Source organism: Drosophila sulfurigaster, chromosome 3 (assembly GCF_023558435.1).
Source record: "Drosophila sulfurigaster albostrigata strain 15112-1811.04 chromosome 3, ASM2355843v2, whole genome shotgun sequence".
Classification (NCBI taxonomy): domain Eukaryota; kingdom Metazoa; phylum Arthropoda; class Insecta; order Diptera; family Drosophilidae; genus Drosophila; species Drosophila sulfurigaster.
Window position 1 is genome coordinate 1,149,758 of NC_084883.1, and position 27,005 is coordinate 1,176,762.

Sequence of the window (27,005 nt, forward strand, 5' to 3'; positions counted from 1 at the left end):
GCTCACTAATTTGTGCGCGTGCCGCGCGGGGTGTGTCGCCCCCTCTCCGCTCACTGCTCTCTCTCTCTCTCTCTGTCCCGCTCTCGGTCGATTTGCTTACCCCACATCGCACTCCAACAAATCACATTTAAATAGTGCTGAATATGTTTTGCGTTCGCCTCCCTCAAGTTGTGCCCAAAATGTTGCTTTGTTTTGTCTGCGCCATCCGTCTGTCTGCCTGTTGACCAACCATTCCGTCGCTCCTGCGGGCATCGTCATTATCATGTACTTCGTCATGTCCACGTGCCGGGCATCAGTTTCAAGTTCGTCTTCTCCCCCGCCAGCCGGCTATGGGGGGGAAGAAGACACTACATCCGAAAAGGGGTTTTCTACACAAAAGTTCTCAGGGCAACTACGAAATTAAAAGTGTTGTGCTTAAGTGTTTTGTTGTGTTATTGCCAGTTCCCAGTTGTTGTTGTTTTCGTTCATGTTGTTGCTGTTCCACCCGCAAACTTTAACTAATGTGGAAGACAAAAAGGTGACCGTAGCAATCCCATTGTGCCAGCCCCTTGTGGGTGTTGACTGACATTGCCAGAGTCAATCAGTTGCCTTAACCTCTAATAACCCTGCCAAGGTAGAACACTTATCCAGCAACTCATCTACAGTTACGTGTAATTTGTGGCTGCACTTTGAGGTTATGTTCGCCATAAGCACTATTATTATAATGTTTAGGGAAAAGGATAACTAACTGTTATATGTGGGCTAGACATTAAATACCCTTACATATGGTTTCCATAGTTTCTTATCATATTTCCTAACATATGTGATTCCTAGGATAGTAATTCGAAATAAAAAGAAAGACTTCCGATTATTAAAATCGTCAGAATATAAAAAACCTACACTGGTTCAACTTAGTACATAAGAAAAAACCTACTTAAATTAAAAAGAACATCTTAAATCATGCAAACACATCTCAAAATTAAGCCCGGGACATTAAATTATAGAATAATTATAGATTGTTCACTCTTCAATTCAAATTGTGCATATACGAATATGATAAAAAATAATAAATGCATTTTTGTGTTTTTAATTCATCAATAAGAAAATGTCGTAACTTAATCAAGGACAAATGTCAAGTTTTATTTGAATTTAAAAACATTATTTAGTTACTTTTTGTTAATATCAATTACAAAAAGAAATAAATACTGATTTAATACTTTTTAAATGTTTAAATTGAGTTTTATCTTTAAAGAGAACCCTACTCTGATTAAACCTTAACTGGAAGCTAGTCCAAACCTCGCCTGTACACTCTTGTGTGGCAGCTTGGAACTTTTGTAATCTTTCATCTTTTTGAGAGTTAATCAAATTCGTTTCTATGCAATTATAGACGGCACCCCCGCTTTTTATGCTAACCCTAATATAACCCTCCGTTTGCAACATGCAGACCAAATCACCTGCGAATCTCCCTTAGTATTGCAAATTAATGCATATGTATTATGACCATCAAAGGTGTTAATGGACACGACACGCCACACACACACACACAATTTCGGGCCAGCGATTGCATGGGGCAGCGAGTCAAGTTGAGGTCAGGGTTCAAGGGGAGCAGACCAGCAGCACGTTGGGTGTGCTATGTGGCATGTAGCAATAACAAAAGCGTTGCAGCCACAAATTGCATTAGAAATGCAAACAAGTGGGCAGCCCCGCACATGGCAGCGCCTATGCCACGAAGTAACGAGTGCCGAGTACCGCGAGGCGAGTACTGAGTACTGAGAGTACCGAATATCGCGGGCTGCTTCTGTTCCGTTTATTTGGCAACGGAAATGTTCGAGGACACACAGCCAACTAATTGAATATACAAAACGCCTAACCGAAAAGGAGACGAAATAGACTCTGCCTCTCTCTCTTTCTCTTTCTCTCACTCACCCTGCCACACATATTCCTGTGAAAGGTTGGATGGATTGTGAACGAGAGAGTGGATGTGGACCACGTGTTAACCCTTCAAAATTTGTTATTGTTGTAAACTGATTGACCACTACGGCAGGCAAATGTGGGCGATGCCACACCCCAACTCCCTTCCTCCTCCCCAAGACACCCACTGAGCACACAGTGTTCAATAACGGCAGCTATGGCTTAAGCATCATTGAGTCTACCTTGTGAGGGGTTACAACACTCTTGCATCTACTTCGGGAACGGGGGACTTGCAAGTTCATGCTTAGGGTGGTTTCTTTCTAGCATGTCGCAATTTCGCGCAGTGTATTGACATCGTGGGAGTTTAACAGTTGTTGCCGCCGACTCTTTGCTGCATATTCCACTTCCGTTTCATGCCATGCTCTGCAAAAAGCTGCCAGCTCAATGATGTATATTAACAATTTGGTATATTTTACCAAATAATTATTAATTTTCATGTGCTCCTTAGAACTTAAACACAGTCACTAAACGTTAGGAGGGAAATAATGGGAAAGAGTAAAGTTAGTGAATTTGCGACTCGAAAATATTAAATAATTCTAAGGTAAACAATTTATAATTTACATAAAAAACATAGATTAAAAAAGATATAGTTTAACGGCTTTAAGGAAGCTAATCCGATGCGTTTCAGCCCAGTGAAAACGGATATATTTAATAAAACTAAAAATTTATTTATATTTTATATTTATTATTTTATTTATTTTTTTTAATAATCGTTGATTATTGATTATTTTATTTAAATTATAATCTTTTTTGCATTAAAAGTTATATTACTTTCAATTCCTGACATTTCCTTGACATTTTCGAGGGTATTTTTTGCGTCGTGTCTTGGCCAGCTTAACCCTTTGACTTGTGCACTGTGTTTTAACAAGTTTTTTGGACCTTAATCTCATCCACATATTTATTTGTGTAGTCTCTTCGTCCATCTCTCTTTCTCTCTCTCTCTCTCTCTCTCTCTCTAAACGACTGTTGCCGTCTCTCTTTCTCGACATGTCCACCAGCCTGAGGTAACTGCAATGTTGACTTTTTGGCTTTGGTTTTGGCTTTGCCTTTAGCCTTTTGATATGCGTGCATTTCCTTTATTTTTGTTTGTATCCGTATCAACCCTCCTCCTCGACCCTCCTACCGACTCACCCCATTGCCCCTTTTGCCATGTTGTGGGCCTATCGCTTTTAATTGGAATTGTTTTACTCACATTTTGTGCCCACATTTCGTCGTCTCTTTTGTTAATGTCATCGTTGTTGCTGCTGCTCCCGCCAGTTATCTGTTGTTGTTATCTGCATTCTTTTTTCGGCTGCAATTTTCAGTGCGGTTCGGTTAATCGCCTGGACTTGCGTGGGATTACACCACGGTGGGTCGCGAAGGGGCAACAATGACCCTGGATTTGGAAGGGGGTTCGAGTCTGGGGTATTGTTCTTGTTTTGATTGCGACGCACAGATGTCTGGCCAGGTAACGGCTAGAAAGTTGCAATCGGAACATGGAATGGAACAACAATTTCTGCAAACCCGCGCATTGCCTTTACAAAAAGTGAAATAATCTATTCTCTTTCCTTTCAGGTATGGAAATTCAAAACAAACATTTTTACTCTGCCCTCAAACAAAGTCAAATAGGAAGAGAGTATTATAAGAGTGAGATGCGCATAATGCTGCTTACTCACTCTTGCATCGCGCATCCAAAAAATTATTGGTAAAGTAAAGAACAATAATATCCGACTTATTTTTGGAACTTCTCCCTCCCCTCAAAAAGTCTTCTGTATATAGGGAGGGGGGCTTGAGATTTAGGAAGCTATTCTTTCTGGACTTTCATTAAATTTTTGGCATATGCTGTGCCCCATCAATGAAATGTTTATTGGTTCTATTGTTTGTGTTTTCAATTTGTTCCACTGCTCAACTGGTTTTAGAGGCATTTTCCAACCCACACTCTCAAACACACACACACACACACGCACACTCCACACAATTCATGGGCGTCAACCATTGCAAGTCACGCACTTCCGGACAGCGACACGCCCCCTAATTGCAGCTACCGATAGCGCCGAGAAAGAGAAATGAGAAATGAGAAATGAGAACGACGGCAGCGCCAAATTAGCAATTGTCATTGTGAGTTCTACGACTATTCGTAGAACATTCGCACAGCTGTGAGGAATTCACCAGTTTCCAGTTTCCCAACAGCTGAGCTCTCAACTCAACTAAACTGTCCAAACCAGACAGGGGCAACATCCCAACCACGGCCAGGGGTGCAAAACTCGTAACAATTAGCACTCAAGATTGATGACTGAGGGAAAGGGAGAGTTCTGCAGAGAACAAAAAGGAATGAGGCGTAAGGTATCAAGGGTAAGAGCTACGGAGTAGCGACGTGTGGTATGATTTTTGTGTGTGCATTTTACAACGAAAGAGTGTTATTAACATCCGTTGCATGCCACAAGTTAAGGCGTGGCAAAGACCAAAAATGCTCTCGATTTCGATATGATGGATTGATGTGATGCATTAGAGAACATCCTAATGGAGTTTGAAAAATATGTGCTCTAGCAAAACCCTCAATGAAAACATGCAACTATAAAATTCGATAAGGAATATATTTAAATAAATAGGTATATAATTGGAACATATTTTTCCTATATATTCTTGCATGTCTTCTTCAATCTAAAGGAATCTAATATATTTTTGAAATTAAAGATAAACAACTCCGAAAATTATGTTCAACCGATATAGAAAATGCATAAATGCATAGCTGAACTTAGTTAAGTCCCAATTGATCCTTTTAATTGATTTGAAATTTTATAAATTCATTACAATATTTGCTTTAGTTGAATAACTTAGTTTTATAACAATAATTCGCTGCTTCGAATATTAGTTTTAACCAGCAGCTGACGCCATAGTAAATTAATGATTTTGAAATTTGCCTCATTTGGATTACTCATAATATGAATTTTAATGTAAATCTATATAATATATTTCTATATGTCATAATGAGCTAGCGTTGGCACCACTTTTTTTGGTGGGAAGTCGTCGTATTTAAATTCACAAATTCTACGAGTTCTATAACAAATCATGAATTATCGTAAATATTTACCGACTATTCTCAAGTAATCTTCAACATATTGAACTCGAATTATTCAATGAACCAAGCCCTGTAGATATACTAGACCGATTTTTAGATTTTTGAATTTATTATTTATTTTAATAAAATTGTATTCAAAAATGAATTTTTAGCTTATGTAAATCATTTAATTTTACGATTATCACAACTAATTTTATATTGATGGTGTTTTAAATATTGCATAAATATCTAACACAACGTTAATATTTGTTTATTTCAAATTAGTGAAAACTTTTGTTTATTTCTCTCAGTTATATTTAAATTACTATATGTATGTAAACTGAAGTTTCAACACTAACTATATTGTCAATAAAATTAAAAACTATAAATTTGATCATAGAAACTAATATTTCTCTTTTTACTCTCAGAGTAACAAATTTTCTGAAGATACCTTAAACTGAATTCTACCGAAATTTGAGTTGTATAGAACAAAATCTTCAACATATGTTCTTGAGTTCAGTAAAATATCATTCAGCGAGCTAACTCCCAGCAACCACTATTCGATTTCGAAAGCCACGAAAAATAAAAAAAAGACGCAGTTCCCATGACACCCACCTTATAAATAGGGCAATCTATTGTCTTGCTTAGTACTTGGAAAAACTATAAAACCTTTTATGAACTTGTAAAGATTTAGCATGCTGTAACTGACACATCAAGCAAGTTGGTTAGATCTTTTTGATTTGTGTGAGTTAATGATCCTTGACTGAATGGAAGCCGAAATCGAAACCCCACAAAATCTACTCAACGACCCACACACACCGAGAAAGAAGTGCACTGCGACAGACGAAGAGAGAGACAATACACAGAGAGAAAGACCCAGAGACAGACATGGACACGGACAAGTGCCACATGCTCCATTAGCGGCATACAATTTGTACCTACCGAAAAATCCATCAAAACAAGCCCACAATAAAAACCAATTCCAATGAAATTTTTCATGCCACAAAATTGAAAGAAGAGAAGCAAAAAAAAATGGAAAAAGGCAGTCAAGAACGAACAGCAAATAGCCTAGCTCGGTGTGTTGTCTTGGCTTGACTTGGCGAGGAATGGGCTGAACTGGACGTGGACGTGGACGTGGAAGCCACAACATGAAATCTCCGAGAAGCCCTTTTTATGGTGCAACAAATCTCGAACTGAATAAAAAACAGAGAGAAACAAGTAAGCAAGTTGCAAAAGAGGCATTGCTCGACTGAAGGTTACTCGGTATATTGATCTTTATTATTATTGATGTAAATTTTGTAGTTATCATAAATTAAAAAAACATAACACGACTTATGTTAGCTTGATAAAATATTCGAAATTAATATGGTTTATTTAGGACATTTGTAAACAACCTTAATACGTTCAGGAAGATTCAAAGTATTACTATCAGAATAACCAGAATAATCTTATAGTGTGGGAGATATTTTTATAACTTTATGTGGTAACTAAAGTTGAATTTAGAATAAATAAAATATAAAATAATAAAGCTTTGCTTATTTTATTTTTTTATTTATTTTAAATTCAACTAATTTCATTGAATTGTATTTTGTCAATTAACCACATTTAAACTTACTTTTGGAATTAAAAATCATTTTAAATTATCATAATATCATGATACCCTTTATATCTAATCGGTTCCCGGTATAAAAGCGAAAGAAAGAATTGTTGGACGCGGACGATGACGACGACGACGACGGCGACGACGATGATGACGACCAACGCTGAGTGAAAAACCCGAACAAACAATGCGGCCAAGGCGGCTGCCCCTGCCTTACATACTCTCCCTCACTTATTCCCCTGCTCTCCTGCTCTGTCAGATTCGAGCTCTAACTACCTAGCTGCCTCCCCCTTGACAACGTCGACGACGACAAGTTGTAGCAGGAGGAGGGCAGAAAACTTCGCCACGGCCACCGCAATGAGTCGAGCTGGAGACCAAGACACGATGACGATGACGATGACGTTGTGGCTCTAGTCAAGTATGTGTGTGTGTGTGAGTTTGTGTGTGTGTGAGCAATACCATATTATTAAGTGTAGCCAGAAGCAATTAAGTGTAGATAAGCAAACAATAATGTTCCTAGTCACGTACCATACAGTCTTGGGACATTCTCTCACTTGCTCCCCCCACAGTCCTAACTCCTCCTTCGCCCCCTTTTCGTCTGCTGCTAAAATTCTTCTCTCGTGATGTTCAATCACTCAAGTGTATTGGTCAGTTCACGATTTCAAGCATCAACTCCAACTCCAACTCCCAACTTCAGTTCCATCTCCAACTAACAGATCATAGCTCCTGTTTCAGTTGCTGCTTCGCTGCCGTCTTTGATACATTTAATTTCATTAGTTGCGGCCCCCAACAACAAATCGTTCTTCAAACGGAGACATTGCTTCATGTGTATTGCCATTTAGCCAATGTTACAGATTGACAGTCTATTGGACATGGTCTTCGACTTCGGTTTGGGACGGCAACTTGAGTGCGGGAGTTAAACTACAAAACGATGTTGGGGTGTAATAAGTTTCAGGGCTAGAAGTTGTTGACCACAATCTCTAAATAAGAAGCAAGTAAACAAAAAGAGTGTAGCTATGTTTAAAAAGGAAAAAGCTTCTCCTGGTTGATATACTCTGGACTTACCCTAAGTTCGTTTTATTAGATATTGTAAAAAACGCTAACTGAAAAATAGTTTCTTCTTCGGTCTGCTTTCTCGAGTGTGACCGCTAAGCGAACAACTACAAACTTCAGTGTGGCCGTTAAGTCAATATTACAAAAAGTGGAGCATCACTAAAGCGAGGTGACTCTTGATTAGGAGTATCCGAAATGGTTGTGAATAGAATCTGAGATAGTCACAATTATGCAGATGGATAGATGAAAGGAGAAAAGGCGAAAAACATAAGCTTGCCAAATACTCGCTTTCCCTATACCCAAAAAGTACAGGATGTAGCAAGTTATCAATTTATTTATCTGTTCATAAATTCGCTAAGAGAATTTATCTAACCGTGTGTGCAAAGCAATTGAGTAATTGGCAATTGGCAATTGACCATTTTAACGATAAAAACCTTTGAAGTGCAAAATACAATAATTCACCTTTTGCAAAGTACGGTTGGACAACTTCCCGATTCATCAATTCCTTATCATTGACTCACATCAATTGTGTTTCTCTTCCAAATTGCCGCACATTTCATTGAACATGTGTTCCGTATCAACTACACACGAAATACTTTGTCAACATGAACGAACATTGGACAATAGAACCAAATACTGACCACAGACAAGAGCAAGGCAATGCTTTGAAATCATAAGCAAATAACGTCACCCGAATACAAATACAAATTATAATAAACAACAGGCACAATAGAAATCACATTTTTGTTCTCGCTTTTCAACTCTATTTGCCTCTGCGTATTCGCAATCGTATTTAATTTCAAAATTCGCACACTTTTATGTAGATTTTCGTTCATTGTTTTAGGTTTCAGTTTCATTCAATGTGTTCACTTAGATTATTTCGTTTTCTACATTTCCATTTCCATTTAACACATATTTCATTTCATGCTGTTCCTAAATACTTAATTAATTAGGGAGTGACAATAAAGTGGGATTATCATTATGAATAGTTATTTATGTAATGAAAACAAATTATAAATCTGACACTAGCATACGCGACAAAATTTCTAAATCTGGGAAAGGACTTTACGATGAATTAAAAAACTTCTATTGTCTAGCAATTTGCGCAGTCATAGCACTCGCATGATCGACAGACAGCATATAATGAACCATTTTGTGGGTGCTAGCCCAACACTGTCAGCAGGGCGAGAGCATTTATTCCTGCACTTTTCGCAAAACCTTACAGGATTTCCATAAGGGTAAATTGTAACGCCTATAGCGGCATTGCAGCCAAAGTTTTGCGACCAGAAACAGCAGTATTTTGCGACATGTTCTGCAAAGGAAACCGCTTAAAACTACGACCTCCTAAGTACGCTTCAAGTACTTACCTAATCGGTATGGATATGGTACGCAGGTAGCCCACAAGCTGTTTGGATTCGGTGTACTAGTCGCGTAGTCCTCCTCTTTCAAGTAAACTTCAGATATTGAGGCACCGCGTTCACAAAAGTATCCCGTTTCATCTATCAAACGGCCGCTGTGCCAATACTCTGTACAGTTTACACACTGACTCCTGAGAGCTATGATGATAAGAAGTAGAATGGAACGGAATGATGGAATGAAACACGCACCTACCAGGCAGGAACATGATCGTTGCTAAAAGAATGCTTGAGTAGTGCAACATGATAACTGGAATTTTCGAATATCAGATTTTGTTTTCTTTATTTTATAATTATCTGACGCATATCGAAAATATGCTCTTGCTCAATTATTTTCCTACTAGAATTAGCTTCATCAAATGAAGCCCACATTTTATATTCTAAATCATAATCGTATTTCTCTCTGACAACTTTTGGTGATGCGTTTTATCGCACAGCGTGCGAATAGTAAGGTTTCTCTCAGTTGGTGTTCCTGCAATCAGGAACAACCATAATTAACGGCATCCGAGTGACGTTTGCATATTTCAGTTCATCTCTTTGCCGTCTCTGAAGACGATTCGTTCTGTGGCTGGCGAAATTCCGATGAATTTTTAATGCTCATTATGCATAGTGGAACACGCCTGACTGTTCCAAGAAATCAACTGACCCAACCCGTGAGTCTTCGCGAATGTTTCTTTTTCGTTTACACCTTTCTGCACATTTTCGAATTGTGTTCTGTGACCATCCAAGCGAGGAAACACTAATAACAGAGGCATCCAATTGGGAATTAAATTCATCAGCATTAGCCCTACAGATCTATAGATAGTTGACCTGTGTCCGAGACTCAACATTTAATTAGATCTCAAACATATTTTAACTGACAGAAGTCAAAGCGATTGCAGTTAAAATTAACTACGTTTAGGATCAGAAGTGATTATAAAGACTGCTTGTTCATTATTTCAATTCAAAATTTTATGTATTATTTATGTTATGCAGTTGTTAAATTTAAATTTATCTTAATAGATTCTTTGAGTTTTATAGTTCGGAAATATTAATAGAATTTATATTGTGTACTGCCAACTTTATACAAAATTTAAGAACTCTAGCTTTTATGTTCTTCAAACGTAAGATCGGACTATGAAGAAACTATGAGCGTAAAGCAATGCAAATAAATTCTTAAATATTGTCGAAATATTTAAGTTTTAGAAAAGTAATAGCAGAAACAAATTTTAATGAGCAAGAAAGTCTTTCTCTATGTGTATACCCCCTACCGATATTATTAGGGTAATATACATAAAGCATATATATTCTTGATCAGCAACATATGTCCGTGTGAATATTAGACTCTCGATCTCAGAGACGATAAGAGATATACATAGATATAATTTTTTTCGTAAGCAATTGTTTTAAATTTGTTTCAAATTTTTGCCAAGCCCGCTTTCACCGCAAATCGAGAGAAAAGTGTATGGAAGTATGGAAAAAAACGCCTACTGCAATAGGAACTTTGCTGATTTTACTAACAATCTGGTATATTTAGTACTATCTGGTATATTTTGAATGTACCTTAGCAATATACCAAATAAAGCCTTCGGTATATTTTTGTATTGTTCTGGTATTTTTTGGTATATTTGTAGAATTTAGTTTTATTGATAATGGATTGCACAGACGAACATACTCGAGTGAAACTTTCTTACTTTCTTACTTGTACAACAATGTGTAAAACATGCTGACAACAGAAAATCAAATTTAACTACTCTTACTTTTATGTTATGACATACTCATATACGTACACTTGCAATACATAAATTTCTGCTATTTAGTAATAGAATTAAGCTGAGGCTTTAATATCTCTGCTAAAGAGCCTAAAGAAGATCCGCAGCAATTTCTAACAATGTCCGATTGGTGGCGCCACCAGACACCTGAGCAACTGCATCACAAATTGGCCTTTACACTCAGGGCCACTTGTCGTCGGTAGTTGTCATCCACTCCCCACTGGGTGGCTGGGTGGCCACTTTTCCTATTGCTGGAGGGAGGTGTAGCTGCGGCTGGAAACTTTGTCGTCGGTGTCCCGGCGCCAACATCATTGGCGGCTGCTTTGGCTGCTGGTGCTGCATTGTTATTCAAATGCTTCCATTAATACTTCACTGGCAATTGCAAGGAAGTGTAAGCGAGGTGGCCACTCTTTGAGTACTCCACACAAATGGGGAGCTGGGAGCCCACACACGTCATGTATGTGCACGGACTGCGGCTTCAGTTTGAGCTGCGTCCCGGTCTCCGGCTCGGCGCTTTTCATTCGATTTCCAGCAGCTATTCATATGTAAATGTTTCTACTGAGACTTGGCTGAAGAGAGACAGAGGGCGAAGAAAGAGATTGCTTGGCACACGCCCACCAACCAACTGCACAGAAGCTAGCCAGCTAGCTAAACCCCCAACCCCATCTCCATTCCGATTCCCATCTCTCTCACCTCCATCTCTATTCAATGCATAGATGGCATTTCTTTTCACTGAGGCCCCTTTTGAAATTTAATATTCGTAAATGAAATTTTCAAGTGAATTTGAATTTATTAACTTGGCATTCAGATGAAGAAGGCCTTCTAACTCTGCCGTCTAGAGTCGATTTTTTCTCATCTTTGTATTTTTTGTTGGTCAAGGAAGCCAAACAACAATTGGCCCTGGGTTCATATAGCTAACAGCCTTTGGTCCTTTCTAACGCTTGTATCCTGTTGCCGCTTGTTACTCTCCATCTCCCTATGAAAAACTAACAGCACCCGTTGCTGTGCATTAACGGAAAATTGTTACAATGAACTCTACATACAAACATATGAACACATGACAGGCCATTGGAGAAGCATTCTCAGATTGTATCAATGTTGAGTTAATGAAATCTAATGGAAACAACTGATAAATACTCTGTAGTCAGTACTAAGATGCCTCACATTTTCTTGAACTTATATTTCAATAGAATTCAGGAAAGCAAGACTCAGTTTACTGTTTAATATTATTAATAAGCTTAAGAATAGAACTAAAACATTCGTATATTTGAAAACTAGATTATGTTTGATATTTATTTATTTTGTTATATAATATAATATTTGAGGCAAATACCATCGTAAAATTTCTGTTCTCAACACCATTGGGATTTAATTTAACGGATACACATTAATGTTATATCACTGTTATTATTGACAATTGAATCATTTTAAAACATTATAACATAATAGATTTTTGTGGGAAACCTCAGACAATTAATTACAGCACGCAAAAAGACAAAAATACGCGTTGCACAAAAAGTATCCTTCTGTAGAAGGGTCCACTTAATAGAGGTGTCCGCTATGAGAAGTTTCACTGTATGTGTTTTCAAATACAACATTCCTTATACTTTTATTTAAACTATACTATCCATCTACATGGTTACAATGGGTATAAAATGTGATTATAGTAGTTGTTAAGGGGCAAGGAAAAACATCATTTTCGCTGTGGAGTTCATGATAAGTTTGGAGAGCGCAGTGCAACTGAAACCCCGCATGACAACAACACCATCCACAATAAAAATACCAACAAAGCCAACAACAACAATAGTGACACTAGGCAACATCAATAATAGCAACTACCAGAAGAGCTACGAGGGAAGGAGAGAACGACAGAGAGAGAGAGAGAGAGGGAGGGAGAGGTTACAATGCATCATCCCTGGTGAAGGTATTGAATTACAGTTGATATCTTTCGGTTCGGTTTCCCCCCGAGTCGACCCATCGACGTACTTTCGGTCCGGTTTTAATGAATTTATCAGCTGTGGCCATCGCATGTGTCGTTGAGGTTCCATCTTGAGACATTTTCGTAGAACTCGACAGAACTCATTGTAAATTCAAATTCCTTCTTTCTATCTCTTTTTTTGTTTCGCTTCCCTTTCTACTCTTTCTTTTTCAAGTTCGATTTTATTAACATTTAATGTTCCACATTCGATCTAATGTTAATGGATGTGTGTGTAAAGTTTCTTTTTACTCAAATCGTATTTCGGCAGGGGTCCAACTCCAAACTCACTTCTTCCCCATTACAATCCCCCAACTCAGTCCTCAATCAAGTTTGTCTCCAGACAGTCGTCAATTGTATTAAATAGTTTTTGGAAATCTTACAATGTAATGGCTTCAATTGTGAATGCCTTTAAATAACACATCAATTTACAATAAAATCTATAAATAACTGATGAACGCGCTCGCCCGAACAACGTTTGTTGTCAAATTCTTAATAAGATCTGAAAGGGTTGATTTGTAGTTGCTGCTCATCTTCTGTCAATTATCAAGCATTTAATTTCCACTTCGTTCATTACTTTAGCTCTACAAAACTTCCAAGATGTTGCTAGCATTTTTACTGTTCCTCTTGTGCAGTTTTCATACTGACTTTTAAAGATTGATTCAATCATTTAATTTCCATTGCATTCATTTTTTCTTTTCGCTTTCGCTTGAAAATTAAACTCTTAGTATAGTTAGTTTACCAACTTATTTCTTATCTGTCAATCAATCATTATAGTGTTATTAATAGATCTATTTCTGTTCATTTCGTTACCATTTCATTAAATTTTTGTATACCTAATTCTTTCCGTTGCATTCTTTTATTCTTTGTTTGCTCTCATCTTATATTCATTTAAAGATCACCTATGGGTTCTAACTGTCAGTCATCAATCATTTCTGAGCCTTCAATAATAAACTTGTTTTTGGAATCAATCAATGATTGTACACATTATGATAGTAATTACGAATTGAAATTGCAAATATAAAAGCAACTCCATTTTCAAGACTTGACTGTTTCACATGTTAAATATAAATCCTCGCTTATAAGCAGATAATGTAAATTTCCCTACTGGATATTAACGAACATTATTCATCGACAGTTTTCTCGATTGCCCATTAAACTGACAATCACGTTAACTTCACACTCAAACTGATTAAAACAGTTAAAACTTGAAGTAACTGCCACTGGTTACGGTGCTCAAGACCATAAACATTAGAATAACAGAATAGAACCATGAACACCAGAAGACCAGCAGTCATAAAACTTTAAGCAAACACTGTAATTGTGGTTGGCAAACGATGAGCATGAACCGCAAGACTCGAGTCAGACTCCGAAATAAACTAATATACAAGCACATAAATGTATCTGCATTTGTATATGCAGAGAGCAATCCTTTGTCAGATGACAGACAACGACACCTGACTGTGTGGATTAAAGACGATTTGCAACAGCGCCGTGGGGCAAGACAAGAAAATACGAACTGCTGAAGTTGCAGCAAATGAAATGTATCTACAAGCAGCACGACAAGAACAAGATGCCAGCTACACAATAGACAGACAGACGATAGACTGCCAAACAGCCAGACATGCAAACAGACAAATAGACAAACATACAGATTAACTAACACCGACAACAAGACAATTAAATTATGCAGGATTTTTCACTTTGTGGATTTCGCATCCGCAACCTTTTCCTTCCTTTCCTTTCATTTCTTTGGCTTCACTTTGGCACAATATGCAAGATTGATTTTAAATAAATTAAAAGTTAAATATTGACAATGTTTCTCTTGACACAGGTGCTAAACATTTTCCCCTGGCTCACTCGCAGCCCTTCGCCAACCCCTTTTATATCATCCCTCTTCACTTGCCAATATGTGTCAAATTTGTCAAAAATTTCAAATGAATTTCGATCAATTTTGCAAAGGCCATGTTCGCCTGGGAGCTGAACCATTTAAATATTTAACTTAAATTTGTTTCCGGAATTTGTTACGGTTATGCAAAAAAGTCAATAAATTTAGGAATGCAGGTAACAACAGCAAATTACAAAAATTACAGTAGCGCTTGTTTTGTGCCCTACAAAAGTATTTCTTAAAAATCTACGACAAGTTTTTCCCGACCACAATCAAATTCTCAAAAATCATATAAACTGTAATTCAAAATTACGTTTGTTATTCGACTTTTGTCAATTTTCGGGGACGAAAGTGAGCGTGGCAACAATTTGAAACAAACTTGATCTGCGAGCAAACATAACAAATGCTCGAAACAAATTATATCTCTATCTCCTATAGACTCTGAGACCCAGAATATAAGATTTATACGGACATATCGCTATATCGTTTCGGCTGTTCGACGCTGATCAAGAATATATATATTTTATGGGGTCGGTGATGTCTATTAAAGTCTGTCTATTAAATACTATTCCTGTAGGCATATACCCATTATACCATAGATAACATATAATATATTTTTATGGATTTATATAATACATACATTTTTGTATATGGACAATTCTCTGGTAAATGTCGCTAAACTAAACTAAAACAATTTTCAAAATAAGTGAAGGGTATTCTTAAAGCTATGGATTAGCACTATTTTTAGAACTTAGATTGATTTTAGAAACTTGTTCTGTTTTACGATAAAATATATAAATACGTTCATTTTTTTGGTTTTTGCGGACGAACTTGTTAATTATCAGAACAGAAAACAAAACAGAAAGAAAATTCCAAAAGCATTCTTAGCTCTAATTAAAGTACTAATCTAGAGCTATTAAAGTAACTTTTTCTATTTTTTTTTAATTATTTCAGGTTATGTTTTTTTTTGTTCACTGAAAAGACGACTTCCGTCAGAGAATTGTCTAAGAACTAATAGAGAGTCCTTCTGCACTTGTTTGTAGAAGTCTCCAAAATAAGATTTTTGGTACTCTACATATATAATCATATTTACTATAAATTTAAAAGATTTTCTTTCATAATAATGTGAAAAAGCATTAACATTCTGATGCTCATAAAGTATATTTATTGAAAACGTAATGTTCAAAATAAAAAGGGGTGCATATTAATCCTTTTGTAGTCGAACATAGATGTCCACATTGCTTGCAATAATTGGAGTTTTTACCTCAAATTTAAAGGAGTCAATTGTCTTATCACACTTAGCTACACTGTGCTTATGCAACAAATGAACTAAGCCTAGTTTAGCCTGCAGAAGTCCAAGTCTCATGCCAATGCAGTTGCGGGGACCGATGCCAAAAGGTAAATATGCATCCATGTTGATTTTATCACGGTTCTCTGGGGCAAAGCGATCTGGATCATATTTCTCAGGATCTGGCCAATACTGCAATGACGAATAAAAACATTATTTTTAAGATTTTTATTGGAACCTTAAGACATATGTTTACTTTCTCATCTCGTTGTATCGCCAGAATAGAGACATAAAAAGGCATACCACTCGGCACCTCAAAATCATAGTGGGGCTTTAGAGTAAACTTTTCTCCTGATTGCGGTTGGGCGCATTCTCGTTCAACGTATCCAGCGATGGGATACTTTCTCAAAGTCTCATTGACAACTTGACTAAGATAAGGCATCTCCTGTAAGCGTTCATAGCTGATGTGATCCTCATCCCCGAAGTATTCCTTTATCTCCGAGCGTAGTCGATCTTGGATCGCAGTATTATGTACTAACTCAAAGAGCGTCATGGTCATAGTAGATGAACTTGTCTCAAATCCAGCTGTCTGAAATAGAGCAGCTTGGGCAACCAAATACTCCAAATCTTTATCATTAAAATCTTTTTGAGATTGAGTCTCTCTCTTCATTGCCAGTAGAACATCGACTAGATCATTGCGTTGGACTCCAGACTTCTCACGCTCATCTAAAACGTAAGATATAGTACGAATAAAGAAATCTCTGGTCGTTTTTGGAAACATTTTGGCACGCATCAAAGGAACCAATTTCGGTAGGAGTAAGATGCAGAAACTATCCAAAAGCGATTTCAAGCTAAACCTAAAGAATTCAGTGTTAACCTTAAAGAACTCGCTATTTTCAATTTGCAAGGCATTAGCCTTAATTCCAAAAGCTATACTCGCTATAAGATCAATGGTAAACCGAGCACATTTATCCTTAATTAGAACGACAGAATCAGCGGACACTTTCCCCAAGTTCTCCTCCAGTTCCTTTCCGACCTACAAAAATTCAATTAATTTACATGTTTTTTTATACCATATAAAAAGATGTACTCACTTCCACCATAAGGGGATACATTTGCTTAATCTTTCCGCTGGTAAAGACAGGCGAGATTGTATTCCTAAGATCTTTCCAATCCGGAGTTCGCGAAAGCAAGAGATTATTGTAGCCGAGTGAATCGTGAATTGGATCCGTTTTCATAGCGCGATTTACAAAATAGTTGAACTTCTTGATCATCACAGTCTTAACTAGGTCGAGATCCCGCACAATTACTCCAGGACCCTTCAGGAAGTATACTCCGATTAATGGCTCGTTCTCAAATCCCTTGGTTGCGTGGAGAATACTGAGTTGTTCAAAGAAAGGAATTTTCCCAGTAAGAAAACTACGTATATTTCCAAAAATTGGCTCTGGCTTAATTGATTTCACTCCATTACGCTGCCAAAAGCTATAAAAACGCTTCTGCCAGATATAAAAGACAATTGCAACACTAGCGAAAAATATAAAGAATTCCGTAAACATCTTTTTAGTTTGTAGCGAAAAACACGACTAACTGTGAATGCAAATGTTTGGGGTATTTATACCAATTCTCCTATCTGCTTAGAGTCATGCTGATAAATGATGACGCAGCTCAAAATGTAGACGTGTGCAATATATATGAAATATGCTATATCGAATATGTATGTAAATTATTTAATGTTATATCCACTAATATGATAAAAGTTTATTCTTTCATTAATATTATTTTAACAAACTAATTAAAAACTCGTTTAAATTGAATCAGACTCGCAGTCAACCATCGAGTGTAGCGACTTTCGCAATATAATGCTGAATGGGATCGTGCGTAATTTTATTCACTTCATTCAACTTACTACGAGTCTTCTTATCAATTAGCAAGTCATTATTACTTTCGCAGCCTTACGCTTTGGCTTTCTCAATTTTTTTTTTTTTTTATTGTTGGGCATTCCTTAGTGATAACGATGTAGACGGCACGTCGCTAGAATAAAGGGTGTCACATTGTATGGTTCAAGAATTGTAGACTTGTCAGCAGTCAACAAATAGGATTTAAATTTCAAAGAAAATTATCAATAAATTTTAAATAATTTTTAAGCAAATAATTACAATTCTTTTTTAAAAGAAAGTTAAACCCACGACCAAATGTAAAATACTCATCCTTAAGAATAAATCTGTTCGTCAGGACTGACTGAATAAAAACACACAGTCCATACGGTGAGAGCTAGGAGGCTACATATTATATTTTGCAAAAAAAACTGAATTTTTCGGCATTTCTACAACGCCTACAGCAGTATAGCCATATCTGATAGTCTGTCTGCCCGCTAGAGTGTAAATACAATAGACTAGAATAGACATACAATAATATCTACAGTATTTTTGATTCTGAAAAATTTAAATACGATCAGATAGAAATTGTAAAAATCATTTAAGAAATACTTTTGTATGGCAAAAAACGCAAAATAATAGAATCTTAGTCTGGTATGCTGAGTACTCTATAGTATATTTTAAACGTAGTAAGTACTATATCAATATATTAAATATAGTCTTGGATATATTTTTGTATTTTTGTGGTACATTAATTTGGTATATTTTAAGAATTATACCGAACTGTTTTGCATTTACTCAAAATAAGTAGCGGGTATCTCACAGTCGACTGAAGCTTTCTTAATTGTTTTAATACAAAACTGATACATTCTTGTTTTAGCCTATGACTGAACAAAATGTTTAGTTTTAGATCATTGATATTGGAATGTTTTTCATACTATATAAAATTACTAATCGGGAAAACATAAAAAATGAGGAATTATCCAAATATATACCAGCAATAACAAACATTGGATAAGTATTACCAACTCCATTTTTAGTTATTTCGCTTTGTCAAAAATTTCTTTAGTAAGAGATGTTTTAATTCATATTATATTTTATTATTTAAGAAACAGTGCTGTTGGTGACTATTTAACTGACTATTATTTTTATTTAAAGAGGCTTTGTAAAATTGTAAAGCAGAAGCATTTTCCTCGAAATTTGTAGATTAGTTCTTCTGAGATATATATCCTCTATGAAACTAATAGATGGAATCAACTGTTAATGCTTTAAACTGTAGATGTTATTAAAAAAAATCAACATTTTCTCTCCTTGTCGCTTAACTAACATACGTCTGTCTCGCTTTTTCATTCGCCAACTGTCTGACTTGTTCAACTTTCCCGGGATGGCATCGTTGAATGTGGCCCCTGCTCAAGTTTTGTAATCGTTTCAAGTTATCCAATTTGTAAGATGTTCCAAGCGCGCCCCCTGTCCCGTTCCCCTGCTGCTTCCCCTCGTCTCCACCCCTGCACTAGCAATGATAAATCATCTTTTTTATTATGATTATTTTGTCGGTGTTTTTTTTTCGGGTAACCGTTTCCCATCTTCGATCATTGACATTTTTACATTTGTTCACTCTATAAAGCAACTAAAAATTAATCCTTTTGTAGTCGCACATAAATGTCCACATTGGATGCCATAAGAGGGGTCTTCACATCAAATTTGCAGGAATCAACTGTTTGTTCGCACTTAGCTACACTGTGATTACGCAATAAGTGATCGACACCAAGTTTAGCCTGCAGAAGTCCAAGTTTCATGCCAATGCAGTTGCGGGGACCGATGCCAAAAGGCATATAGGCATCCATGTTGATCTTGTCACGATTTTCTGGCGCGAAGCGTTCAGGATCTTAATTCTCTGGAAATGTATTATTAAAATGAATAACAGGTATTTGAAAATGTATGTTATATATACCTTCTCATCTCGATGAATCGCCAGAGTAGAGACATAAAAGGCCATGCCATTTGGTACCTCCAGATCGTAGTAAGGCTGTAGAGTAAACTTTTCCCCCGACTTGGGTTGGGCGCATTCTCGTTCAACGTATCCAGCGATGGGATACTTTCTCAAAGTCTCATTGACAACTTGACTAAGATAAGGCATTTCCTGCAAGCGTTCATAGCTCATCCCTGAAGTATTCCTTTATCTCCGAGCGAAGTCGATCTTGGATCGCAGTATTGTGTACTAACTCAAACAGAGTCATTGCCATGGTAGATGAACTAGTCTCAAATCCAGCTGTCTGAAATAGAGCAGCTTGGGCAACCAAGTACTCTAGATCTTTATCATTAAACTCATTATTTTTAGATTGAGTCTCTCGTTTCATAGCCAGTAGAACGTCGACTAGATCGTTACGTTGCACTCCAGACTTTTCACGCTCATTCAAAACATAGGATACAGTACGAATAAAGAAATCTCTGGTCACTTTGGGAAACATTTTGACACGCAGCAAGGGAATCAGTTTCGTTAATATTAGCATGCAGAAAACATCTAAAAACGTTTTCAAGTTGAGCTTAAAGAATTCAGTGTTAACCTTAAAGAACTCGCTATTGTCCATTTTCAAAGCATTAGCCTTGATTCCAAAAGCAATACTCGCTACAAGATCAATGGTAAATCGAGCACATTTATCCTTAATGCGAACAACAGAATTATCGGGCACTTTCCCCAAGTTCTCCTCTAGATCCTTACCAACCTATAAAATAATCGATTACTTTTTATGTGTTTTTTGATATATATCAAGATGTACTTACTTCCACCATCAGCGGCTACATTTGCTTTATTTTTCCTGGTAAAGACAGGAGAGATTTTATTCCTGAGAACTTTCCAATCCTCACTGGAACAAAGTAAGAGATTGTTGTAGACGATTGTATCTTGAATTGGATCCGTTTGTATAACTCGATTTACAAAATGGTTGAACTTCTTGATCATCACAGTCTTGACAAGGTCAAGATCCCTCACAATTACTCCAGGACCCTTCAGGAAGTATACTCCGATTAATGGCTCGTTCTCGAATCCTTTGGCTGAGTGGAGCATACTAATTTGCTCATAGAGTGGAACTTTCCCAGTCAAAAAACTACGTTTATTTCCAAATATGGGCTCAGGTTTGATCGACTTCACACCATTTCTTTGCCAATAACCATAAAAGCGCTTTTGCCAAATATAAAAAACAAGTGCAGCACTCGCGAAAAATATAATTAATTCCGTAAACATCTTTTTAGTTTGCTGTATAAAACATGACTCAACGTGAATGAAAATGTTAGCGGTCTTTTATAGCAATTCTCTTATCATGTTTGTCATGCTGACAAACGATGACACAGCTAAAAATGAAAACTTGTTATATGTACATATATACGCAATTAGTATGTATGCAAAGTTATTAATATTATTATTCAATAACACATTCTAAAGCATTGATCTCTTATTATAATATCATTTCCATAAACTTATTAAACAAATGCATATTTTAATTTCATTATTACTGGCAATAAAATCAAAAGTGTTGCAGTGTTGCGCAATGTAATGCTGAATATTGGTGATCGTGCGTAATTTTATTCACTGCTTTTATCTTAGCACGAGACTTCTTATCAACTAGCAAGTCATTATTAATGTCACAACCTTACCCTAAGACTAGCATTTCTTAATACATATATATTTTTTGTTATTGTTGGGCATTCCTTTCTGATAACAACCCAGATGGCACGTGACAATAATAAAGGGCGTCACAATATCAGAAATACAAGTGCTGTAGATTCATAAATGAGCACTCAAACAATCATATTTTTAATCATAAACCAAATATCTTAAAAACTACAAGTCAAAAACTAATTTCTAATATTTTGAAAGCTTCAAATTATGAATTAAATTTCGTGATTTACGTATTTACGTTGTTCATCCAGGTTTCTTAAGACGAAGTTTTGGTAGTTATTTTTCTCATTTCTGCTATTCCCTGTAACGTTATTGACCTTCAATTCTTTCGCGTCTTTACCTTTATAAAACTTTTCAATCCAATCAATAAATACTTGTTGGTTTGCAATTTAATCAGCTATGCATTACTTGATAATGATCAAAATAGGAAGTCAAAATTCTGAGTCATCTCTAAGTCAAATGACAATTGCCCCAAAATATGCAAGCTGAACGCCTGGTAGAACAAAATTTATTCATAACAAATTATAGAATTCTGATCTTCAAAAATTTTTCGACCAACAAAAATATGCAAGAAAGCTATATATATCCACTACCCATTGTGAATAAAAGCTAAACAGTGCGGAATTAATTTAATTATACCGAAATAATATACCAATGGCGATATTTGGTATATTTACATATTGTTACGTTCAAAATATACAATACCATACAACCAAAGCAATTAAGACCCGTAGTAATAAGACGTTTTTGCCCATACAAAAGTATTTCTTAAATAATTTGTAAAATTTGTACTTTACTTTTACCAAATTCAGAAATCTTAAATACTATATATAAAATAATAACTCATAGATTGTAAATTACTGACATTTTTGTATATGTTTTCTCTAAGAACTAATAGCGAGTGCTTCTGAATTTGTTTGTAGAAGTCTCCAAAATACAATTTTTGGTTTTATTTACTACAAACATAAAAGATTTTCTTCAATAATAATGTGAAAAAAACATTAACATTCTGATGCTCATAAAGAATATTTATTCAAAACATAATGTTCAAAATAAAAAGAGGTGCATATTAATCCTTTTGTAGTCGAACATAGATGTCCACATTGCTTGCAATAAGTGGACTTTTCACCTCAAATTTAAAGGAATCAACTGTTTGTTCGCACTTAGCTACACTGTGATTATGCAACAAATGAACTAAACCTAGTTTAGCCTGCAGAAGTCCAAGTCTCATGCCAATGCAGTTGCGGGGACCGATCCCAAAAGGTAAATAGGCATTATTGTTGATTTTATCACGGTTCTCTGGGGCAAAGCGATCTGGATCATATTTCTCAGGATCTGGCCAATACTGCAATGATGAATAAAAAAATTATTTGAAAGATTTTCATTGGAACTTTATGACATATGTTTACTTTCTCATCTCGATGAATCGCAAGAGTTGACACATAAAAGGGCATGCCACTCGGCACCTCAAAATCATAGTGGGGTTTTAGAGTAAACTTTTCTCCTGATTGCGGTTGGGCGCATTCTCGTTCAACGAAGGCAGCGATAGGATACTTTCTCAAAGTCTCATTGACAACTTGACTAAGATAAGGCATTTCCTGCAAACGCTCATAGCTGATGTGATCCTCATCTCCGAAGTATTTCTTTATCTCCGAGCGTAGTCGATCTTGGATCACAGTATTGTGTACTAACTCAAAGAGCGTCATTGCCATGGTAGATGAACTAGTCTCAAATCCAGCTGTCTGAAATATACCAGCTTGGGCAACCAAATACTCCAAATCTTTATCATTAAAATCTTTTTGAGATTGAGTCTCTCTCTTCATTGCCAGTAGAACATCGACTAGATCATTGCGTTGGACTCCAGACTTCTCACGCTCATCTAAAACATAGGATATAGTACGAATAAAGAAATCTCTGGTTTTTTTTGGAAACATTTTGGTACGCATCAAAGGAACCAATTTCGGTAGTAGTAACATGCAGAAATTATCCAAAAACGATTTCAAGTTAAACTTAAAGAATTCATTGTTAATCCTGAAGAACTCGCTATTCTCGATTTTCAGAGCATTAGCATTGATTCCAAAAGCAATACTCGCTATAAGATCAATGGTAAACCGAGCACATTTATCCTTAATTAGAACAACAGAATCAGCGGGCACTTTCCCCAAGTTCTCCTCCAGTTCCTTTCCGACCTACAAAAATTCAATTAATTTACATGTTTTTTTATACCATATAAAAAGATGTACTCACTTCCACCATCAAGGGATACATTTGCTTAATCTTTCCGCTGGTAAAGACAGGCGAGATTGTATTCCTAAGACCTTTCCAATGCGGAGTGCGCGAAAGCAAAAGATTATTGTAGCCGAGAGAATCGTGAATTGGATCCGTTTGTATAACTCGATTCACAAAATAGTTGAACTTCTTGATCATCACAGTCTTGATCAGGTCAAGATCCCGCACAATTACTCCAGGACCCTTAAGGAAGTATACTCCGATTAATGGCTCGTCCTCAAATCCCTTGGTTGCGTGGAGAATACTGAGTTGTTCATAGAAAGGAATTTTCCCAGTAAGAAAACTACGTATATTTCCAAAAATTGGCTCTGGCTTAATTGATTTCACTCCATTACGCTGCCAAAAGCTATAAAAACGCTTCTGCCAGATATAAAACAGAACTGCAACACTGGCGAAAAATATAAAGAATTCCGTAAACATCTTTTTAGTTTGTAGCAAAATACACAACTTACTGTGAATGCAAATGTTTGGGGTATTTATACCAATTCTCTTATCTGGTTAGAGTCGTGCTGATAACAGGTCAAAATGTACACATGTGAAGTATATATGGTATATACGACCTCGAATATTTATGTAAATTGCTTTATGCTATATCCATTAATCCAATAATACATATGTTCTAAAATTTTCTTCTCTTAATAATATAATATTCATAAACTTATTAAAGATTCTTTAAAATTTCGTCAGACTCGCACTCAACCCTAGAGTGTAGCGTTTTTGGCAATATAATGCTGAATGGGATCGTGCGTAATTTTATTCACTTCATTCAACTTTCTACGAGTCTTCTTATCATATAGCAAGTCATTATTACTTTCGCAGCCTTACGCTTTGACTTTATCAATTTTTTTTTTTTTTCCTCTTGGGCATTCCTTAGTGATAACGATGTAGACGGCACGTCGCTAAAATAAAGGGTGTCACATTGTATGGTTCAAGAATTGTAGACTTGTCAGCAGTCAACAAATAAGATTCAAATTTCAAAGAAATTTATTAAAAAGTAGTATACATTTTGAAATAAAATCAAGTTAGAGTTAGTCGAGTTTGCTCGACTGTGAGATACCCGCGACCCATTTTGAATAAAAGCAAAATATATAAAGCAAAATATATTATTTTCAAAATATACCAAAAATACTAAAAATATACCAAATGGCATATGGATATAGTACCACATTAAAAAAATAAGTAAGAAAGCTACAGTCGAGTGTACTCGACTGTGAGATACCCGCTACCCATTTTGAATAAAAGCAATATAGTTTGCGGTATTATTTTCAAAATATACCAAATATACTGCAAAATACTAAAAATATACCAAATGGTATATGTGGTATACCGATATAGTGGCGCATTCAAAATATACCATAGACGGCACAATATACCAGATTGTCAGCCAAAGCAACTCAGACCCCTAGTAAGTAGGCGTTTTTGCCCATACAAAGGTATTTCTTTAATAACTTCCACAATTTCAGGGATCATAACTACTATAGTTATTACCGTATATACCAAAATTCGTAACCCTAGCTTTAAAATTACGCTTGTTGTTCGATTTTTTTTTATTTGCAGGGGCGGAAGTGGGCGTGGCAAAAATTTGAAACAAACTTGATCTGCGTGCAAACATAACAAATGCTGTCGAAAAAAAATTATAGCTCTATCTCTTATAGTCTCTGAGATCTAGGTGTTCATACGGACAGACGGACAGACGGACGGACGGACAGACGGACATGGCTATATCGTCTCGGCTGTTGACGCTGATCAAGAATATATATACTTTATAGGGTCGGAGATGCCTCCTTCTACCTGTTACATACATTTCCTGCCGGCACAAAGTTATAATACCCTTCTACCCTATGGGTATAAACAGGCTTTTTAATTTTATGAGCTGTTCGTATGTTACTATGTATTTGAAATAATTTGTAAGCAAACAATTAAAAATTATTTTTAGAAGACAGTTAAACCCATGATCAAATGTAAACAAGTGAGAAAGTTACAGTCGAGTGTGCTCGACTGTGAGATGCCCGCTACCCATTTTAATAAAGGCAAAATATTTCGGTATTATTTTCCAAATATACCGAAAATACTAAACAAAATACTAAAAATATACCGAATGGCATGTTTGGTATATCGATATAGTACACCATTCAAAATATACCATAGACTGCACAATATACCAGATTGTCGGCCACAGCAACTAAGACCCCTAGTAAGTTGGCGTTTTTGCCCATACAAAAGTATTTCTTTAATAACTTCCACAATTTTTAAGTGATCGTAACCAAATTTTCAGGAATCATAACTACTATAGTAATTATTGTATATACCACAATTCGCAACTCTAGCTTTAAAATTAGGCTTGTTATTCGATTTTTTTGATTTGCGGGGCGGAAGTGGGCGTGGCAAAAATTTGAAACAAACTTGATCTGCGTGCAAGCTTAACAAATACTGTCGAAAAAAATATTTAGCTTTATCTCTCATAGTCTCTTAGATCCAGTGTTTCATAAAGACGGACGGATAGACACACAGACGGACGGACGGACATGGCTAGATTGTCTCGGCTGTTGACGCTGATCATGAATATATATACTTTATAGGGTCGGAGATGCCTTCTTCTACCTGTTACATACATTTCCTGCCGGCACAAAGTTATAATAATACCCTTCTACCCTATGGGTAGCAAGTATAAACACTCATCCTTAAGAATAAATCTGTTCGTCAGAACTGACTGAATAAAAACGCACAGTCCATACGGTGAGAGCTAGGAGGCTACATATTATATTTTGCAAAAAAAACTGAATTTTTCGGCATTTCTACAACGCCTACAGCAGTATAGCCATATCTGATAGTCTGTCTGCCCGCTAGAGTGTAAATACAATAGACTAGAATAGACATACAATAATATCTACAGTATTTTTGATTCTGAAAAATTTAAATACGATCAGATAGAAATTGTAAAAATCATTTAAGAAATACTTTTGTATGGCAAAAAACGCAAAATAATAGAATCTTAGTCTGGTATGCTGAGTACTCTATAGTATATTTTAAACGTAGTAAGTACTATATCAATATATTAAATATAGTCTTGGGTATATTTTTGTATTTTTGCGGTATATTTTAAGAATTTTACCGAACTGTTTTGCATTCACTCAAAATGGGTAGCGGGTATCTCACAGTCGACTGAAGCTTTCTTAATTGTTTTAATTTAAAACCGATACATTCTTGTT

At 36.1% G+C, this 27,005-nt stretch overlaps 4 protein-coding genes across 7 annotated transcripts in view; all 4 read right to left on the reverse strand.

Annotated features, from left to right (window-relative positions):
- LOC133840973 (uncharacterized) overlaps positions 1-9,409 on the reverse strand; it is a 48,856-nt gene extending 39,447 nt beyond the window's left edge. Inside the window, exons 1-5 of one of the 4 annotated variants that reach the window (XR_009894235.1) lie at positions 9,248-9,409; positions 9,008-9,196; positions 8,103-8,952; positions 7,653-7,852; positions 7,553-7,567 (exon numbers count right to left, since the gene is read on the reverse strand). Coding sequence is in view for 3 of the 4 variants with exons in the window: in XM_062273201.1 (XP_062129185.1) it covers positions 8,750-8,952; positions 9,008-9,196; positions 9,252-9,300 (441 nt within the window). In the remaining variant the exon portion in view is untranslated. Of the gene's footprint in view, positions 1-7,552; positions 7,568-7,652; positions 7,853-8,102; positions 8,953-9,007; positions 9,197-9,247 lie in introns of those variants that run through there. The other 3 variants (XM_062273201.1, XM_062273200.1, XM_062273202.1) reach the window with 3 other exon arrangements.
- A 6,338-nt stretch (positions 9,410-15,747) lies between these two features.
- Positions 15,748-17,530, reverse strand: LOC133840971 (probable cytochrome P450 6w1). The gene is made up of 3 exons (XM_062273199.1): positions 17,052-17,530; positions 16,214-16,993; positions 15,748-16,149 (listed from the first exon to the last, which is right to left on the reverse strand). The coding sequence occupies exons 1-3, from the start codon at positions 17,511-17,513 to the stop codon at positions 15,874-15,876; spliced, it is 1,518 nt and encodes a 505-aa protein (XP_062129183.1). The 5' UTR covers positions 17,514-17,530; the 3' UTR covers positions 15,748-15,873.
- A 1,935-nt stretch (positions 17,531-19,465) lies between these two features.
- On the reverse strand, positions 19,466-21,078 carry LOC133845044 (probable cytochrome P450 6w1). Its single transcript, XM_062279379.1, is given in 4 exon segments — positions 19,466-19,717; positions 19,783-19,996; positions 19,998-20,554; positions 20,632-21,078. Coding segments are annotated over 4 exon segments (1,464 nt in total). The 5' UTR covers positions 21,073-21,078.
- A 1,421-nt stretch (positions 21,079-22,499) lies between these two features.
- LOC133842464 (probable cytochrome P450 6w1) lies at positions 22,500-24,233 on the reverse strand. The gene is made up of 3 exons (XM_062275557.1): positions 23,755-24,233; positions 22,917-23,696; positions 22,500-22,852 (listed from the first exon to the last, which is right to left on the reverse strand). The coding sequence occupies exons 1-3, from the start codon at positions 24,214-24,216 to the stop codon at positions 22,577-22,579; spliced, it is 1,518 nt and encodes a 505-aa protein (XP_062131541.1). The 5' UTR covers positions 24,217-24,233; the 3' UTR covers positions 22,500-22,576.
- Between the last annotated feature and the right edge of the window lie 2,772 nt (positions 24,234-27,005).

Excerpts from the sequence above, each read along its gene's own strand:
- LOC133840971 (XM_062273199.1), bottom strand. The coding sequence starts at position 17,513 with ATGTTTACGGAATTCTTTATATTTTTCGCTAGTGTTGCAATTGTCTTT. Across the intron at positions 16,994-17,051 it reads TGTATCCCCTTATGGTGGAA|GTCGGAAAGGAACTGGAGGA; the intron begins GTGAGTACATCT and ends GAATTTTTGTAG. Across the intron at positions 16,150-16,213 it reads CGATACAACGAGATGAGAAA|TATTGGCCAGATCCTGAGAA; the intron begins GTAAACATATGT and ends TCGTCATTGCAG.
- LOC133842464 (XM_062275557.1), bottom strand. The coding sequence starts at position 24,216 with ATGTTTACGGAATTCTTTATATTTTTCGCCAGTGTTGCAGTTCTGTTT. Across the intron at positions 23,697-23,754 it reads TGTATCCCTTGATGGTGGAA|GTCGGAAAGGAACTGGAGGA; the intron begins GTGAGTACATCT and ends GAATTTTTGTAG. Across the intron at positions 22,853-22,916 it reads CGATTCATCGAGATGAGAAA|TATTGGCCAGATCCTGAGAA; the intron begins GTAAACATATGT and ends TCATCATTGCAG.